General features: G+C 41.6%; 2 protein-coding genes across 3 annotated transcripts in view; one reads left to right on the top strand and one right to left on the bottom strand.

Moving 5' to 3' along the window:
* Positions 1-19,734, top strand: part of LOC114657709 (uncharacterized) — a 284,979-nt gene that overhangs the window by 82,363 nt on the left and 182,882 nt on the right. The gene's annotated exons all lie outside the window — the stretch shown is intronic.
* Positions 1-19,734, bottom strand: part of LOC114657708 (uncharacterized) — a 161,832-nt gene that overhangs the window by 8,036 nt on the left and 134,062 nt on the right. The window contains exons 1-2 of one of the 2 annotated variants that reach the window (XM_028809586.2): positions 18,341-18,659; positions 343-1,556 (exon numbers count right to left, since the gene is read on the bottom strand). In XM_028809586.2, coding sequence (XP_028665419.2) covers positions 343-1,483 — 1,141 coding nt within the window. In that variant the 5' untranslated portion in view covers positions 1,484-1,556; positions 18,341-18,659. Of the gene's footprint in view, positions 1-342; positions 1,557-18,340; positions 18,660-19,734 lie in introns of those variants that run through there. The other variant, XM_051932308.1, reaches the window with a different exon arrangement.

Raw genomic sequence — 19,734 nt, 5'->3', positions numbered from 1 at the left:
TGATTGCAATGGTGTGTAACTGATTATAATGGTGTGCTGTGGATTCATTGTGTTTTGCCACTGTGGGTGGAAAAAATTGCAGGGAAACCAAAAACAGCGAACAAGGCTTTAGGGGGCAATGTTTCTTTCTTCACCTTTAAAAACTTTATGAAAAATTTTTTAAGAATTGGCTAAAACAAATGTGTAAATTTCACAGAACCTTTTGAAAACTGAAACTCAACAGCTTCACTCATCACTGTTTCTGAATAAGAGAAACAAAAAGGCTGAATTAGAAACAAACCAATGAGTGAACACTGGAGTTGAAGTGTTTCATGGGGGACCCTTATGTCAAAATGTCCTCACCTTTCTCTTGAATTCTCATCCTGACAACAGCCACTTGCCCTTGAGGAGGCTCCTTCACAAAGCACTGTGCCAAGAAAGAAGGCCATTCACCAACATTTGAATCCTTGGCCAGAGAGATGTAAAAGAAGGTGGTGTTCACTCCTAGTGCATTCCTGCTGGATGGGCGACCACACTTTGCTTGTCGTCTTTCTGTATTTTCCTGTTCTTCTCCAACATCTGAAGAGGAGAGTATGGATTTGTGACAGTCCTGCACCTCCAGGTAGCCAATAGTGAAGTTCTCCTTCACAAAGAACTGCAGTAGTCCTGCCCAGGTGTTGCTTGTACTGTAAAGGTTGGTTTGCCCTGAGGTGGACAGTGCCAGCTTCTGGCTGGTGCCCAAGTTTCTATAAATGCAGTCTCTCCAAGCAGCAACCTGAATATCGTTTAGGAAATCCTGCCAGTTGGATTCACTGAAAAAACGACCAACTCTCCAGTCGATGACTTCCACACAGCCCTCCATAGTGAACGGAGCCAGTACCTTCTGTGCCTTTGTGGTGCCACTGTTTGTGTAAATGAAGACCTTTTCAGCCCCCAGCAGTTGATACATGTGGACAAGCTGGACGAGATGTGCTCTGCTGTAATTGGTAAAGACTGAAATGCAGGCAGTGAAGTCACGCTGAGGCGCCCCCTCATGGGCAGTAGGGGCTTGAAGGGCAGACATTGAGAGCCCCTGGTCATCGTGTGTATTCACAGTCACTTTAGTCAAACCACCAGCCGATCCACATGGGTTTGGGCACAGGAAGTCCACCAGTCTGTAAGGGAAGTCATAAACCATGGAGTGGACTTCAGGATGTGCTTCTGTGGAGACCACATGGCCATCACACTCAACATGGCAGTGGTAGTCCTTGTGTGTGTCTGTGCTCACGACAGCCATAATCCGAAATGCATCTCCTGTGATGTTCCCTGCTGCTTTACTGTTTTCATGAAAATAAACTGACAAAATGAATCCTTGGGGGCTTCCGGCGTGTGTTTGTTGGCGAAAGACGAGCTGAAAATACGGTGGAAATTTTATAAATATGAAGTAAGAATACAAAGTGAAGAGAAGTAAGATAATCACACAGAGTCGTCGAGGGCTGTTCAACATCCACTTTATAAAATTCATGACTGCTGTCACAACGATCTCTCTGTGGATTCAAGACTTTTTGTCCATCACGAACAGAAGACAAAAGAGAAACCTAAAAAAAGTAGAAAGAAGAGTTAGATTGGGAAGGTCAGCCATGGACCAGAAGGCAAATGTAGGACCTCTATCACTCAAACCTCAAAGCTGTTGCTTAAGACCCTGAAAGTCGCTTCATTTAACGCAGTTAGACACATTTTTTCTTCAGGGAGTCAGACGGGTAAACTCAGTTCCTGTTACGCTACACAATGGCAGAGCCGTGAAAGGAGAGCCCCTGTACAGCAGTGCCCCGCTATGTTCAGTTTTTGCAGTGTTTCTCAACCTAGATATCTATAAGGGGGACGAGAAAAAAAAAAAAAAAAAAAAAAAAAAATCGAGGTAATAACTATTTATTGAAACAAACTTGTTTATTGCAACGGTTTATGGTAGAAAAGTCACTCCGAGTGTGTCGACTATCAGCTCTGTGGTATTTGTGTAAATGACTGCAAAATCATTCAGCACGTAGGGGACGTAATGATGTAGAATATCAGAAGGGTGGAGAAACTGAGGAAATAACGGAATTTCTTAAATGGTAATCTTTAAAATTGTTGCACCCTTGGTAAATGAAGTACACAATTGACTATAGGTTGTTTCATTTATTCTGTTTCTTTGTAAAATGTTAAAAAAAAATGTTTATATATTTTTCATTTATAGTTTTCATGGCACTGTCACACCATCACAAATGTTAATAAAAATGTAAAGTTTGAGACGTGAATAAAGTCTGACTCTCTGGGCGTCGATTCAATTAAATCAAGTGGCGTCCCTTGTCATATTCAGACTCATCTAGACATGTGTATAGGCCTTTCTGCCCATAAGCAACGTAAATGTAAAGAATTCTCTCTCTATTATAAGAAAAAATCCTGAGAGAGAAAGACGGGAGACGAGAAGTGATCTTCACGTTAATATCACGGAACACACTTAAAAGACCCGCGAGATGAAAGAGAATGGCCACGGAGCGTTCTCACGGGGACCCTAAACATGAGACTTTGTGCCAAGAGATTGACCCAGGACCGTCTCGCAATGACGTAGAACATGAGATTCTTGCAAGACACGTCTTATTTTATATTGGTTGTAAGCAGGGCAACAAAACATTCGGTCATCTAAATGATTTAAGCACACACAGACCCAGGTTCTCAGTGCATATAAAGCAAATAAGGACAATATGTTATAAATGAAATGTCGACGACTAAGCGAAAAAGAAAGAGCAGCACGGGGAAATGAGACTCAAAAGCGTTGGAGAGAAAAAAAAGAGCAAAAAAGAAAAACAATAATCTAGATGCAAATTCAGAAAATAAGTAATTATCAGCCCGTAACAAGTGAAATTGAAAAAAAGCACGTCCATTCAGGCTCAGAATTAAAAGACAAAAAGAGTAAAAGATAAAAGTAGAACTTCATAAAGACATTCACAAATGTTGGCGCGATACACATGCAGAGCAGGTTTGAGATTATAAAAGCAGTGGAATTCGAAAGGCTCAAAAAAACCTTGGCGTGATACACATGGAGTAAGGTAAAGAATATGAAAGTAGGAAAATTAGAAAGTATAAAAAAAAAAGATCACAGTAGCGCAAACAAACTGAAATTATTACTCGAAAAAGGGGAAATAATCACCACGGACCAGGTGTTATTGGGGGGAGAAAAAAAAAAAAAAAAAAAAAAAAGCAGGACAAAGCGAGGTCAGAAATAAAAGAGTAAAAAACAAAGTAAAACATCAAGAGGTTTAAAAATAAGGGGGGCCACACACATGCAGAGCAGGTTAGAGATAATGAAAACCGTGGAATTCAAAAAACTCAAAACGTAGGCACGATACACATGAAGAGCAAGATACAAAATATGAAAGTAGAAAAAAACGAATGTCAAAAAAAAAAGACTGAACAGCGCAAAAACTTGGAGACATAACGAAAAGGCGAATAAACATCAAATATATGGAAATAGGTGATATGTCAGAAGTATGTAAATATTGTAAGGCTTTGAAGTTTAAGTCAAAAAATTTCAAAAATGTGGTTTACCTCACATGCATTTATTGGTTACTTTGCAAAAAAAATTATTAACTGCTGATGATGAAGATCGTTTTGTCTGTGCAAAAATTCAAAAACAGAGAAACCTATCCTGAATTATGGTAGTAGTACTAGGGTGTTGTACTGTGTTAGCCATTATGAATGTAGAGAAAAGTCAAGCAAAATGACACCTTTTATTGGCTAACTAAAAAGATTACAATATGCAAGCTTTTGCGGCAACTCTGGCAATAAAAGGTGTCATTTGCTTGATGTTTCTCAGAATTATGGTACAAAGTCAATAAACACATGTCTCACTGACTTCATTTAAAAGATTCAGCATATGGGGACTCCAAAGATTCTAAATATTGTTTTTACAGAAGTTCTGAAATAAAAGTGAAAGAAAAAAAAAAAAAAAAAAAAAAAAAAAATCTTAAAAGTGTGTATCCGGAAAACCAAACATGGGGGTTGTCAAGCGAAGCGAGCACGGGGGGGAAGCCCCCTAGTTATTTATTATTATTATGTCTGCACAAGGGTATCACGGTGGCACAGTTGTAGCGCTGCTGGTTTGCTTCCCAGGTCCTCCCTGCGTGGAGTTTGCATGTTCTCCCCGTGTCTGTATGGGTTTCCTCCCACAGTCCAAAGACATGCAGGTTAGGTGCCTTGACAATTCTACATTGTCCCTAATGTGTGCGTGTCCTGCGGTGGGCTGGAACCCTGCACAGGACTGGTTTCCTATCTTGTGCCATGTGTTGGCTGGGATTGGATCCGGCAGACCCCAGTGACCCTGTGTTCCGATTCAGCAGGTTGGAAAATGGATGTCTACACGATTCAGAACAGGAACTTAATAAAACACATCCAACAATCATCAAAAAACATATGAAACCAACATAAAGATAAATAGCTGCTAGGTAAACGTACAACCGGTAGAGTTATATCGTAAGATTACAGTTAATTTATCTTGTTTTTTTTCCGTATCACAATATACGGCTGTCTATCAAAATGGAACAAGCAAACATTTAGAATAAAGTTGAAACAAGATTAGCGTAAACTGTTTGCTAACTTTCTCATGGCAGTAGGCTAACTTCCCTTGGTATTCATAAAAGAATTCCTTCACGAACATATTGTCTATTGTCTAGTTTTGAGACTTTTATTGTATAGTGTCATCCAATAATACTTTTCACACAGCAAATATTTATTGGAGGTGAAAACAGAAGTTGAATGAACACAAGCCATAGCCCGCTAAGAAACAGGAAGTAGATTTACCCGTTGATGCATCCCATCTGCATTTTGTTGAAAGGGCGAAATCCATTCTGGTGCAATGAAAGAAGGAAATCCAGGGTGTTTAAGTAAATGTGCCCCTTGCATCATAAGAAAGGGAAGTAAATGCAATAATAATCACAGTAATGAATAATTAAAAATTGTGGAGGTGGCATACACCTTAACCAAAATAACACACTTTATAGGCTAAGAATCCAAAAACAGATAAAAACAACAACATGCAACCTTGCTAAAATAAATAAACTATAACCTTTTATAGTATTCATTATAAACATACTTGAATAATCTCGTCACTCATTTAAGAAAATGGGACCCACAGTGGTGCCCTGGTTAGGGCTGTGGCCTCACAATCGGAGACACCCGTGTTCACATTGCGGCCAGTGTGTGTGTGTGTGTGTGTATGTGGAGCAGCACATTCTCATTCCTGTGGGTTTTGCCCAGATGCTGACATTTGTTTCTCACACATGCTGAAGTCACTTACTGTAGGTGGTTTGACACATAAAACCGGGCCAACTGAGTGAGGATTCCTGTCCTGTGCCCGATGATGCTGCAGGGACATGTGGTCAGGGGAGGCAAGTGGGGCAGAGCTTCACCGATCATCATGAAAAAAAAAAAAATAAAATAAATGTGTTCACTGGGCTGTGCTATAAATTTGTTTTCTGTATGATTCCAATAATTTTTAATCATTTTTATAGTCACAATCTCTGAATTGCCGCATTTCCTGATCAAATACATGGGAGAAATGTGAGGTAAGGCAGCAATGAGCCTCACCTCCCCTCGGACTGCGCTCTCCCTCACACACGGGGTTGATGCCTGCAATTGGCACGTGCCCATTTCTGTCTTTCTGTATGTCACCAATATGTTTGCAGAACGCGTTTATTATACACCGCGACTTTCCACAGTCCGACCGATATCTTTAATGAATGTGTGCAACATACTTAGTCTTGCTGATTGGACATCAAGCTGCAGTGAAAAGGCACAAGGTGAGGCAGACGGTACCGTGACTCCCTGAAGGGGGCGCATGTGAGCCCAACAGATGCGCATTGTGCCAATAAGTTAGCGATATCAGAAAGTCAAGTGCACTGCAACCATCTAATTTTTATTTTTTGTTCCTACTGACTGGCAAAATGGAAGATTAAGACTTTTAAAACTAAAGGAAAATAAGGAGGACTTGTACAAGAACGTGACATTTTCGTGAATAAAGGTTAGGCTCATGGACTTCATTTACAAATAAAAAAAGGTAAGAGCATAAACGGTTTTCAATTTTATAAAAAAATGGGATCAGACAGAAAAAAAATGATCCAATATTTAAAAAGTAAAATTTGACCTTAATTTTTTTTTCTCGTTATCCTTTTGTTGAACAGTCTGTATTAAAAACTGATTAAAGTATCAGAAATAAAAGCTTTTTAAAAAAAGAAAATATTTCAATTTTCAATCAAAATTAGTTTTTTTTTTTGTACACCTCTCTATACTTTCCTTTGTATTAAAAGAGTATGAATTGTGGAATTGGAAATTTAGAACACATGGAGGGTGAGGAGCAAATGCACTCTCTCCACTCTCTCGTTGCTGTAAATGTAACGTTTTCTCTTCGCCAAATATGCGCCTTACCTGCGTGTGTGTGTGTAAAGAATGCTGAAGAGATATGAAACATAACCAGTAGTTTATGTACATGCTGCCAATTGAATAGTGAATAAGCTACTCTTTTGGGTTCATATATTTGTAAAGCTCACTCTGAAGAAGTCAGTGCCTCACCAGCCATGAGCCTCACCACACGTCACTGTGATGCTGGCACAAATCAGAAAAAAAAGGAACAAATGAAGTTGACGTTGATATACTCATAATAATTCTTCATCTGAATAATAAACAAATGCGGGAAACCGAATCCCAATTTTTCATGTATCCATTATTGCATCTCTCAGCCCAATTTAAAAATTAATTATTATATCAAGATCTTAGAAAACTGCTGTTCAGGTAAAGTGTCGTAAATGCTGACTAACTGATTGGTATTGGAAAAAAAAAAAATGTTCACTTAAGATGGAAAACACCACTAAGCTTGGATTTTTGCTGCAGCTCCAGGGGGGTATTTTTCGTACATGGATTAGTCGTTTAGCCGGATGTAATTGTTGATGATTTGGCCTGATCCTGATCTGTCGGTTTCTCGAAACTCTTGCTGGAAGTGTTGTCATAGAAATACATCCTAATCCTCAAAACTGCTCGGAGCAGGTTTGTTCTACGTAAACAAGGATTAGTTTACACACGTAATCGGTGACGGTGCGTGGAAGTCATCCAGTCAGGGCTTCGCTGTTCATGAATGAGCGACCAATCGATATTGGTGCGCAAATTATATGAAGAGAATTTCATATAGAGAGGGTTTTGCGCGATCAGCAAGATCCGTTATTGCAAGAGGAAATTCTTTTCAAAAGATACCACTTTAGCGGAGGGGGAATATTGTACCTCAAAGACTTATTAGCACCTTATATTCGAAGTCAAACTCCGCGAAGTTGGGCTCTCACCACCACACAGACAGTAGGCATTGCTTTGAGGTTATTTACATGCGGCACATTTTTATATACTGTAGGCGATGCGGAAAATCTAACAAAGTGCAGCTTTGCCAGGCAATTCGTGAAGTCTGTTTGGCTCTGAAATATTTCCTTCGGGTTTTCATAGTGTTTCCTGGACACCTGCATGTGCAGACAATAAAAGAGGCGTTTCATGCCATTGCAGGTAGGTAACACACAGGCAAAAACACCCACAGGTCCATAAAGAATCTCACAATCAGCCTAACATTCTCATTACCAGGATTTCTAAATGTGATTGGGGCACATGGGACTGATCAGAGTGGAGTTTGATCAAACATTTGGAAAATGTACCTCTCCTCCTGATGAATAATCAGACACAGTGTCTTCATGAAATATTTGACCTTCGTTAATATCTTGTTGGTCAGACACAGGTTCTTGGGATATGACATTCCCGACAACTGACCCAACAAAAAAAAAAAAAAAAAAAAAAAAAAAAAGAGGGCTATATGGAACATACCTATGGCACACATTGACGACAAATATATGCAATGACCATCCTTTACCTGAAATGAAGTGACCACTGCATCCTGCCACTGGTTCTGAGGAGGAGCTTCCCCCTGGAATGCCCTCAAACAGGGTGATGGGCATTTTTCTGGAGAGCCAACTCTTCTGCAGGGGTTAGGTCTGGACCGCATGGACCTCCACCTGTTTTTTGCTTGTCTGCCTTCTTATTAGCTTTAGAATTAAGTTTTTTATATTATATATGATTCTTTATGTCAACAGTTGTTTAAATAGTTATATACCAATATTTACCAGTTTGAAGTATATTCTTGTACTTCACTTTAAGCTGTTCCCATGTTATCCTTGTGCTCACGTTTGATCAGGAATTATGACATAATAATAATTAATCTGACAAATAGGAAATGAAATGCTGCATTCAGGAAGTACAATGCACACTACTTAGTGTTTAATTTGTCGGCCACTTTTTGCCAGACGTCTTTTCTGGTTTGGACTGCTTTTGCAGTGTTACCCCTTGTGCATATTAAATCTTGAAATCTTCATGTCCTTCGAATAAAAGGTCTTGCTCCGCTTGTGTGGGAAAAAAAAATGCGCCCGTTCTTTCGTCATTTTGTTACAGCCCATCAAAGACTCGCTGATCATGTTTTCTAGACTCAATATATTTGGGATTTTCAAATCAGCACGGGCGCGCACATTCATCTCTGATGATTAAATCCAGCTAGACTAATCTAATACACGGCTGCGTTTGAAAAACCGACCTATCCCGGATGAGTTTCACTGGCATTAACTTATCCAAGATGAGGCACCTGATCTCGGATGATTTAAGCGACGTACGGAAAATACCCCCCTGAAGTGAAAAGGCAAGTCATTCCAAAGCCTAGGAGCAGCAACTGAGAAAGCTCCGTCTCCTCTAGACTTCAGCCGAGATCTTGGCACTACAAGGAGTCGTCATCCAGATGACCTCAATGCTCTTGGTCCCACAGAGGGGTTAAGGAGATTGCAGATGTATTGTAGAGTGACATCATGCAAGGCTTTAAAAACAACAAGATTTTAAAATCAATGTGACACCTCACCTGGTAGCCAGTGGAGAGAGAGGCTAAAATGGCGGAGATATGATCCTTTTCTCTTGACTAAAGAATCTCACTGCAGCATTTTGAACCAGCTGAAGGTGCGACAGCCCCACATATGGAGTTACAATAATCTAGGCAAGATGCAATAAATGCATGAATGACTGTTTCCAAGTCCTTTTATGATAGAAAGAATTTTAGTTTAGAAATTTGCCTCACTTGATAAAAACTGGACTTTACCATGGAGATTTGTTTTTCAAAACTCTGCGACAACTCAAAGATGATACCTACGATCTATATTCATAGTGCTTTTCATAGTGAGTGAGTGAGGTGCCATGTCAACCACCACCAATGTGCAGCTCCCACCCAGATGATGCAATGGCAGACACCCCTGCGCCACTATGCCCACCACACATCAGCCGCCAGGTGGTGAAGTGGAGAGATATAACAAATTAGAGACAGGGGATGACTTGGGGGCCCAGAATGACCAGGTTGTGGAAGGAAATCAAGCCAGGACATCAGGATACAAATTGACAGATGCCCAGGGTTCTTTTATGACCACAGAGTCAGGAACTTGATTTTACATCTCATCCAAAAATTGGCACTATTTTTACAGCACAGTGCCCTTCATCACTGCACTGGCGCATTGGGATCTACACACAGACCATAGGGTAAGCGCCCCCTGCTGGCATCACCAACACCTCTTCCAGCCTCAACCCAAACTTCTTCTGCATGGTCTCTCATCCAAGTACTGGTCGGACCTGAACATTGCTTAGTTTCAGGTGGATGACCTGTTCTGGAAGCAAATCCTGGTTGTCTGGGTGGGTTTTTCTCCAGGTATTCCTTCGTTTACTTCTACATTCCAAAATGTCTTTTTTGTTGTTAGGTTTTTGGTTTCCAAACTGGCTGGGTGTGCGAGTTTACAGTAGTGTGCCCTCCAGGTCTGCTGTTGGGAGAGCCTTGGGATGAATGGGAGAACTTTCCACACATAATGTAAGGACAGCTGGTTAAGCGGGCTGCTCCCAGAAACTACAAGTATGCAGAACTCAGTGGAGCCAGAAAAGTGACAGTGTGACTCTAAGCTCAAAATAGCATTAGACACATGACGATGGTTGGAGCAAATATTCTTATTTTATTTTGATGCTCAGTCCTCTCATTTAGACACCCCTATCAAAGCTAAACAACACTGACAAAAACACAAAGTTTTCTAACATGATGTTCAAAGGGATAAGGATGAACGCAGTTGCAGTCAAAGCCCATTTGGAGAACCTAGGTGGGGTTGACGGACATGCCCCCTCGCCCTCCATAGTGGGTAGTAGGCAGTGTGAATTCTAAATCTCTAAATTGTGACCCATTTGTGGTCTAGCGGGTCCGCGGCTTCGAATAAAAAAAAAAAAAAAAAAATACTGGGTTTTAAATCTGTATAGCTGTATCGTTCTCCGTGGGTGCAATTGCATGACCGCGGGGAGTTAATGGGGTAGTTAGAGCGAGTCGCACCTACACGTGTGGGTGCGGTCGTTCGATTGCCGCAGTGGCTTCCTGCGGTGCATGATTAAGTCACTGCGCCCATGGAGGCGTGTGGGTATTAATACTGGTCAACACCCTTGAAATCTAGAACAGGAGAGAGAGAGGTGAAGGGGGAAAAAAAAAAAAAAAGGTTAATGGTCAGTAAAGAGCAGTCTAAGCAGGAGGATCTGGCCACCTGAAAACGGGAAGCCGAATGAGCTGGGCCCAGTGAAGGAGCGGTGGTACTCTGGGGGCTAGTTCACCCCACTGAAAGCTCAAGTGAGTGAGGTGAGCAGAGCAGGTGTCCTCCCGAGGGATCCGAGGAGCGACTACGTTAGCACGACAGATGAAGGGAGGAGAGTCGACCTTGGACGGTCTGGCAGTGACGTCCGTAAGGAGGCCAAGACGGAAGTTTGCTGAAGGAGCTCGTGGCTTTGGGGTCTCCGCCGGCTGATGCAGCAATGGGTGAGCTGGGGAGAAAGAGATGGTGGTGGGCCAGAGAGTAAAGAGAGACTGCATTTTAACTACTGCATTTTTAACCTCGTATTTTAAAGGATAGATAGATACTTTATTAATCCCAATGGGAAATTCACATTCTTCAGCAGCAGCGTACTGATACAATAAATATTAAAGGATAATAATGCAGGTGAAAAAACAGACAATAACGATGTATAATATTAAATATTAACGTTTACGCCCCCGGGTGGAATTAGAGTCTCAGTTTGGGGGAGGAACGATCTCCTCAATCTGTCTGTGGAGCAGGACAGTGACAGCAGTCTGTCGATGAAGCTGCTCTTCTGTCTGGAGATGATACTATTTAATGGATGCAGTGGATTCTCCATAATTGATAGGAGCCTGCTGAGCGCCCTTCGCTCTGCCACAGATGTTAAACTGTCCAGCTCCATGCCAACAATAGAGCCTGCCTTCCTCACCAGTTTGTCCAGGCGTGAGGCGTCTTTCCTCTTAATGCTGCCTCCCCAGCACACCACTACGTAGAAGAGGGCGCTCGCCACAACTGTTTGATAGAACATCTGCAGCATCTTATTGCAGATGTTGAAGGATGCCAGCCTTCTAAGGAAGTATAGTCGGCTCTGTCCTTTCTTGCACAGCGCATCAGTATTGGCAGTCCAATCTAATTTATCATCCAGCTGCACTCCCAGATATTTATAGGTCTGCACCATCTGCACACAGTCACCTCTGATGATCACTGGGTCTATGAGGGGTCTGGGCCTCCTAAAATCCACCACCAGCTCCTTGGTTTTGCTGGTGTTCAGGTGTAGGTGGTTTGAGTCGCACCATTTAACAAAGTCATTGATGAGGTTCCTATACTCCTCCTCCAGCCCATTCCTGATACAGCCCATGATAGCAGTGTCATCAGCGAACTTTTGCATGTGGCAGGACTCCGAGTTGTATTGGAAGTCTGATGTATATAGGCTGAACAGGACCGGAGAAAGTACAGTCCCTTGTGGCGCTCCTGTGTTGCTGACCACAATGTCAGACGTGCAGTTCCCAAGATGCACATACTGAGGTCTGTCTTTAAGATAGTCCACGATCCATGCCACTAGGTATGAATCTAATCCCATCTCTGTCAGCTTGTCCCTAAGGAGCAGAGGTTGGATTGTGTTGAATTCATTTATTGTTGGATTTATTTATTGATGGGTTTTTATCCCCCTGGACACTTGTTTTGATGAATTTATTATTGATTGAAGAAACTGAGGCACTGCACTTTTGTTGGGACACTGCCGTTTTAATAAAAGCACTTATGCACTTTTTGGATAGATCCCCTGGTTTCATTTGTCCTCATTTGTCAGCTTATCTTGGTGACATTACCGACGGTGTTGGTTTCAGAGCTCCCAGAAGGCATTGGGAGCATGGAGAGAACCCGCATCGTCACAGCTTTCTCCACTGATATGTTTCAGTAACTTTCCTTCTTAGGTCTTCAGGCATTTCTTCTGATCGAGGCATGGTGTGCTGCTTGTTAAAACTTTTAGGCCAACTTCACATTGCTGGAAAGGTTCTGCTGAAGTGATGTTCAGATTCAATAGGGCTAGAAGCAATCATCTAAGCCATTCCCATTTGATTAAGCCACTATGGGGGCAATTACTTTATCACAGAGTGATACAGAAATCTGTGGACTTGTTTTAAAATTACCATTTATTGAAGGAAAACCGAGTTGTGTCTACTCGGAATTGTCTCTTGTTTTATACTAAATTTGTTTGGAGATCAGAAACAAGGGCATGTTATTTATTAACAAGCAAAAATGGACGAAACCACAAAGGAGGTAAAAGCATTTTTGTCCTTGAACTACCACAAGCACTGACAAATATGAGGGGTGGCAACATTTCCTGCTTGCAAAAAATTGGGTAACAACCGTATTTCCTGGAATAGTCATTTGTTTCTTCCTCATTCCAAACCACAACTAGCTTTTCCAGACTCCATTAAAACAATTCAGAGTTTGGTATCATGCTTCCTTAAGTTCATATCAACATCCATCCATCCATTTTCCAACCCGCTGAATCCAAACAGGGTCACAGGGGTCTGCTGGAGCCAATCCCAGCCAACACAGGGCACAAGGCAGGGAACCAATCCCGGGCAGGGTGCCAACCCACCGCAGGACACACACACACACCCCAAGCACACACTAGGGCCAATTTAGAATTGCCAATCCACCTAACCAGCATGTCTTTGGATTGTGGGAGGAAACCCACGCAGACACGGGGAGAACATGCAAACTCCACGCAGGGAGGACCCGGGAATCGAACCCAGGTCCCCAGGTCTCCCAACTGCGAGGCAGCAGCGCTACCCACTGCGCCACCGTGCCACCCTTATATCAACATTTATTTGCTTAAAGGATGGTTTTATCCAAAGCAACGTACAAAAGAAGTCAGCATAATTGAGTAAACATCGGTTTGGGGGCCCGTTCAGGACTGTTACAGGACAAGGGTATGGAATTGATCACCACAAGTGAAGAGCTCCGAGCAAAATGCCAGTGAGTTACATGTCCTAGGTCACAGAAACCTAACAGCCAACCTCTATTAGGCAGAAATTCACAAAACAAGAGAGAGAGAGAGAGAGTCAGGTTAAGCCAAAGAGGCAGAGGAGGATGACATTGCCCAGTGGCTAAAGAAGAAGACAAAAAAAAGGTCCTTGTGAGGGCCATCCACCTTTCAGCTGCCTCCGCTCCTCCATCTCTTGCCGCCCCAGGCTTTTATGCTATTATTGACACACCTGATTTTCAAACTTCATCTTATACAGTCATATGGAAAAGTTTGGGAACCCCTCTTAATTGTTTGGACTTCCTTTTAATATCTGACATGCCTTATGGAAACAGTAGGATTTCAGCAGTGACATTAAGTTTATTGGATTAAAAGAAAATCTGCAATATGCATCATAACAGAATTAGACAGGTGCATAAATGTGGGCACCGCAACAGAGATATGACATCAATACTTAGTTGAGCCTCCTTTTTCAAATCTAACAGCCTCTAGACGCTGTACTCCTATAGCCTGTGAGGAGTGTCTGATTCTGGATGGAGGTATTGTTGACCATTCTTCATACCAAATCTCTCCAGTTCAGTTCAATATGATGGACAGTCTGCTTCAAATCATCCCATAGATTGTCGGGGATATTCAAGTCAGGGGACTGTGACGGCCATTCCAGAACATTTTACTTCTCCCACTGCATAAATGCCTTTGTAGATTTCGAACTGTGTTTTGGGTCATTGTCTTGTTGGAATATCCAACCACTGCGTATCTTCAACTTTGTGACTGATGTCTGAAGAATTTGTTGTTGATATTGGGTTGAATTCATCTGACCCTTGACTTTAACAAGGGCCCCTGAACCGGCCACACAGCATGATGGAAACTCCACCAAATTTGACAGTAGGTAGCAGGTGTTTTTCTTGGAATGCAGTGTTCTTCTTCCACCATGCAAAGCGCTTTTTGTTCTGACCAAATAACTCCATTTTTGTTTCATCAGTCCAAAGCACTTTGTTCCAAAATGAATCTGGCTTGTCTAAATGAACATCTGCATACAACAAGCGACTGCTTCTTTCTCATCACCCTGCCATAGAGATGTTCTTTGTGCAAATTGTGCCGAATTGTAGAACGATGTACAGATACACCATCTGCAGCAAGATGTCTTTGGAGGTGATCTGTGGGTTGTCTGTCACCATTCTCACAATCCTACTCATATGCCGCTCCTGTATTTTTCTTGGCCTGCCAAACCTGCTGGGTTTAACAGCAACTGTGCCTGTGGCCTTCCATTTCCCGATTCCATTCCTTACAGTTGAAACTGACAGTTTAAACCTCCAAGATGGCTTTTTGTAGCCTTCCCCTAAACCATGAGACTGAACAATCTTTGTTTTCAGATCTTTGGAGAATTGATTTGAGGATCCCATGCTGTCACTCTTCAGAGGAGAGTCAAAGGGAAGGAAGCACAACTTGCAATTGACCACCTTAAATACCTTTATATCTCATGATTGGACACACCTGTCTATGAAGTTCAAGGTTTAACGAGCTCATCCAACCAAATAATCAGCATTGAGCAGTGACAGGCATTCAAATCAGCACAATGACAAGGGGACCCACATTTATGCACAGCCAGTTTTTCACATTTGATTTCGTACAACTAAATACTGCTTCACTGAAAATCTTTGTTCAGAAAACACCGCAGTACTCGGATGTTCCTAAGAAATGAAAGACAGACATACCACCGTTATTTTTTTGTTGAAAGGAGTCTCAATTATGCAGGCTGAGAGGGGTTCCCAAACTTTTTCATAGGACTGTATAATCAGAAAGCTATAAACAGAGACAGGTAGTCATTTGTATCAACAGAATGAAAAAGTTACAACTGCAGAAGCTTTGCTGTGTTCTCTCATCTACTTAACCACAAGTGAAAATCTGAAGCCACAGTCTGCTACTGTCTACATTTGCAGGAGCACAAACCAGTGCCATAGGGCAGCGTTTCTCAACCTAAGTATTTGCGACCCGAGTTTTCATAACAGTTTTAATCCCGCCCCCCTAACATTTTTAATGAAAGGAGCCCACTAATACCAATTTGTTCTTTTTTAAAATTAATGATATATCAGATGCATATTTTATTATACCTACTTAACTTAGACATTCTATATCTAGTATCAGAATGCAGTTTAAGTTGATTTGTTTTGGTTTCAATAGATGTATTTTTCATATTTTCGATTCTTGTTTTCTTTTTTTCACATCTTCGCGCCCCCTTTTTTGATACTTCGGGCGCGCCCCACAGTTTGAGAACCGCTGCGATAGGGCAAGGCCGTTTCTGGGCATAGGCCCTCTAGTGATCAGGGAGGATTATTGCGGCAATCTGGAGAGACTTCTATCTTCATTTTGTTTATAAAACATTTGTCCGGACCGGACTGGAGCACAAGGAAATGTTTATGTTGAGCACCGCAGCGGCGCCAGCACCGTCTGCACCATGCACAGGACAATGTGTGCGCTGTTTCCTACATTAGTGCAGGCATATCGTGCGACGTGCTGCCTCCTCGCTATCTGTTTGCGTGACAGTGAGGGAGAGATTAGAAATGATTTGCTGCCAAAAAGTCAACATTTACAAAAGGCTTTTATTTGCAGTGTTAACTCCCTCCATTTTCCAGTGACTTCTAATATTCATTTGTGATATTTAATAGGCTTTACCTCAGGGTATCAGGTACCGTGGAAAAGTGATTGGCTTTACGCTAAGTGTAGGTTTTATACATCGCGAACTGAACGTGGAAACGTTCTTACGCAACATTTCTGTGCGTATGCAGCGTTTATACACGAGGCCTCAGGACTTTATACCTTTTAGGCTGTCTTTCACTTAACCTTCCCCGTCCTCTAGCATCACTTTCAGTTCCCGGCACCTGTCTGCACGTCACAACACAATGAATCCAACTTAAGTACATGTCTGTGAAAATTCTCAGTCATCCAGGTGAAATTATCTGGTAGTTGAGTCATAGCAACTGGACTTTTCTTGTTAGGTACCAGACAACTTAAGTACAATTACATAAAACTGTGATATGAAGTAAGGCGCTACATAATTACAACTCAATACTAATTAATAACTCGGCAAACAGTAACGCTGATTCTTCAGTTATTTTCTAACAGTCACGGTTTACACCACAAACTAGCCAGCACAATCTACTGGAAAAGCGCGTTAAACGAACACATTCACAGACAAACCGATGAATGAGGAACAAACAGCAAGGAAGCACACGAAATAAGATAGGAACACATGCAACACTTTATAGAAGGACATTTGTACCACAATGAAACAAATCTATAAATAAAGCGGCAGTGGAGATACAAGTACTTGACGTTTGTTATTTTAAATTTATTCAGGCAGAAATACGAGGGACGTTCAAAAAGCTTCCGCATTCACCGTTTCCAACAAGTGCGGAAGTAATAATTGGGCATTGAAAAGTTGGTACGACGCCTGAGAAACTGCATTGCAAACGAAGGTGACTACGTAGAAAAGTGCTCGTAATTTGTTTTGAAATCTTCTTATATAATACGCTATGGCTGTTAGTTTGTCTGTCCAGGATTTTAAATCACCTGTAGCTCGCAAACCGTCTCGGCTATTGACCTGAAATTTGGTACACATACTACGTGACCTCTACTATCCGCTTTCGGGGTGATGGTTTTTATTACTCCTTTATTTTTATTTTATTGTATTGTAGAATCCAGTCTCGGCAGTGCGGCGCGTACGTACGTGCACCGTTCTCATTCCCGACCACCTTCGCGGTCACTTCCCCTACCTCTTCATATCTTAAAATCATTCTTGTGGCAGATTGAAGACTTAAGTGCCAGAACAACATACTAAGTAATTGCAACACAAAAACAATCAGTTTTAACGCGAAAATATGCCGACGGAAGAAGAGGAGCAGCGGGCCGCAAAAGGTGGAGAAAAGAAGAGCTGCTCAGGAAGCAGCAAGCGCATCAACCTCTGAGCAAACGAATGCTAAACGTACAGAGAAAGAGGATGAAAACTAGAAATACTCAAGTCAAGTGTATTACTGGTGCTTAATAAACAGTTTAAAAAGTGCGGAAGCTTTCTGAACACCCCTCGTATATTTCGTATACGCATATATATTACCATTAGGATCAGGTAACTGGAAAATAACTGACATTTTAAAAAATCATCTGCAACCTTTGAGCGTCTCCTTCAGTTTGAGAGAATCTGCGGTTCTACTAGTCAGCTCTTCAAATGGACGTAAACGTATGCTCCATTATCCAGGAGGTTTTGCGGTATATGGAAAACGCCGAACCACGTTTTTGTTTTTTTTATTGCGGGGGTGGGCAAATGGAAGCTTGAGATAACGCACCGTAAAGAGTACCAATTGGCGCCCATCGTGGGCGTCCATAGTGACTGACCTTTTGTGTGAAAGAAGGCAGGAACGCAGAAACTCCTATTAACAAACGATAAAGCACTAAGGTTTAAACCCGACAGGAAAAAAATTAAATTTGTATTTACAAAACATACACACGTAAATATATACACACAGGGATGGGCAAGAGGTTTACAGTTGTCCTTAAGGAAAAAAAGACATGCAGGTTATGATTATTACACTAGCTCAATCAACTCAAAACAATGGCACAGTGCGCGTAAGATACAGGTCGCTAACAAATAACATACAAATTCATAAATAAATATTAGTACAAGAATAAATTGTTTCGCGTATACTCACAACAGTAAACCTACTTTTGTCCACCCCTGTTCATATACGAGAGACGTTCGAAAGGTTTCCGTACTTTTTTTAGACTATTAAGAGTTTAAAAAAAGTTACATCAGTTTTCTACATAGTCACCTTTCCAACGAAAATATAAAGGTGCGGAAAAGTTTTGAACATCCTTCGTGTATATATACACAAGCTATTTTTCATCCTTATAAACTATTAAAAACACTTACAGATATGGGAGTAAACATCAATCAAAGTCGAAATCAGTCAGTTTCTGAAGTCCTGGGAGAAACGGTGGAAGACGACGAAACTGAACTCCGATGGCGCGGCCTTAAAGGAAGAATGGTGTGGACTACGCCCTGAACGAACCTGCCGATCAGCTCGATGAAAAGGAATCGAGTGTTCTCGCTTTAAAGTATAACATTTCAGGAACAGAGTAGTGCACTTAGCAAAATCACCATTGTCTGGCCCATTTGTATTATTTTCAATTGACAATTTTTAATACTCGTAAATTGTCTAGTTTATTGCCTATAGCAGGGGTCCCCAATTACGGTCCTGGGGGGTGATGCAGGTTTTTGCTCCAACCCAGTTGTTTAATAAGAAGCACTTATTGCTCAAGTAACACTTCTGCTTCACTTCAGTTGCCTCGCTCGTTAGGATTTTGAAACCTCATTGCTTATTTTAGTTTTGAACAGCGGTATTCTCGGTTTTTAATTGCTCCTTATTAGCAATAAGATGCAAATGACAAAAGACATCAGCATTTCTCCATTTAGCTTGTTACCAGGGGCGGTCCTAGCCTGTCTGGTGCCCTGGGCAAACCTTTTCTCTCAGAGCTGCAGTCAGTTTATTACTTCGGGTTAACTTTCCCCGCCCACCACTTTCCACTACGCGAGTCATTTGCATTAGTATGTTAGCACGCAAACATTTATATAGTGATGGGCGGAGTGAAGCCTCATGAAGCATCAACACGTTTGAAGCAATTGTGTCGGAAATCGTATCGAAGCTTCGAAGCATTTGACACTCACCTCTCTAGGGACACCTCCTGGCCATTTGTATTAACAGCACATTTTAACAGTAAACTCTTAGAGCATTGTGGACGAATACCGAATCTCTATGAAGTTGTGATATACACCTTTGAAGTCAAAAATTATAATTGGCAATTGTAAATCGACATACGCTTAGCAAGTAATTATTCTGCAGTAATCGGATCAACGTTGACTAGTTACGTTAGGCGCCAGCACGGATTACCGTTGTTTAGAAGTAAATGTATGCGTAACGGTGGCTTGAACAATTACGCCAGTCGGACAGCGCCAGGTCTCGTGTTCAATAACAAACCTGGTCAGCATCTGTCTGGGGATTGCAGATTGCCGTTGCCTGATGCGTTTGATTGATAGTTCTGATTATGCGGCAATGCTCCTTGAAAACCTGGTTGGTGTTAGACTTCTAATCGGGAATTTAATCTGCATAATGTACATTCATATTCTAATTCCAATGTAAAACCAGCATATATCAGTATTTGAATTAAACCCTTCAACCAAACTAGACTACACCTCGTGGAAATGCGATTGGTCCATCACTAACTGTCACTAAATTTTGCAATAACTATACTGATACGAACTGGCGC

Source organism: Erpetoichthys calabaricus, chromosome 9 (genome assembly GCF_900747795.2).
Source record: "Erpetoichthys calabaricus chromosome 9, fErpCal1.3, whole genome shotgun sequence".
NCBI classification, from domain to species: domain Eukaryota; kingdom Metazoa; phylum Chordata; class Cladistia; order Polypteriformes; family Polypteridae; genus Erpetoichthys; species Erpetoichthys calabaricus.
Note: the sequence above shows the minus strand (reverse complement) of the source record. Positions and strands in the feature narration are given on the sequence as shown.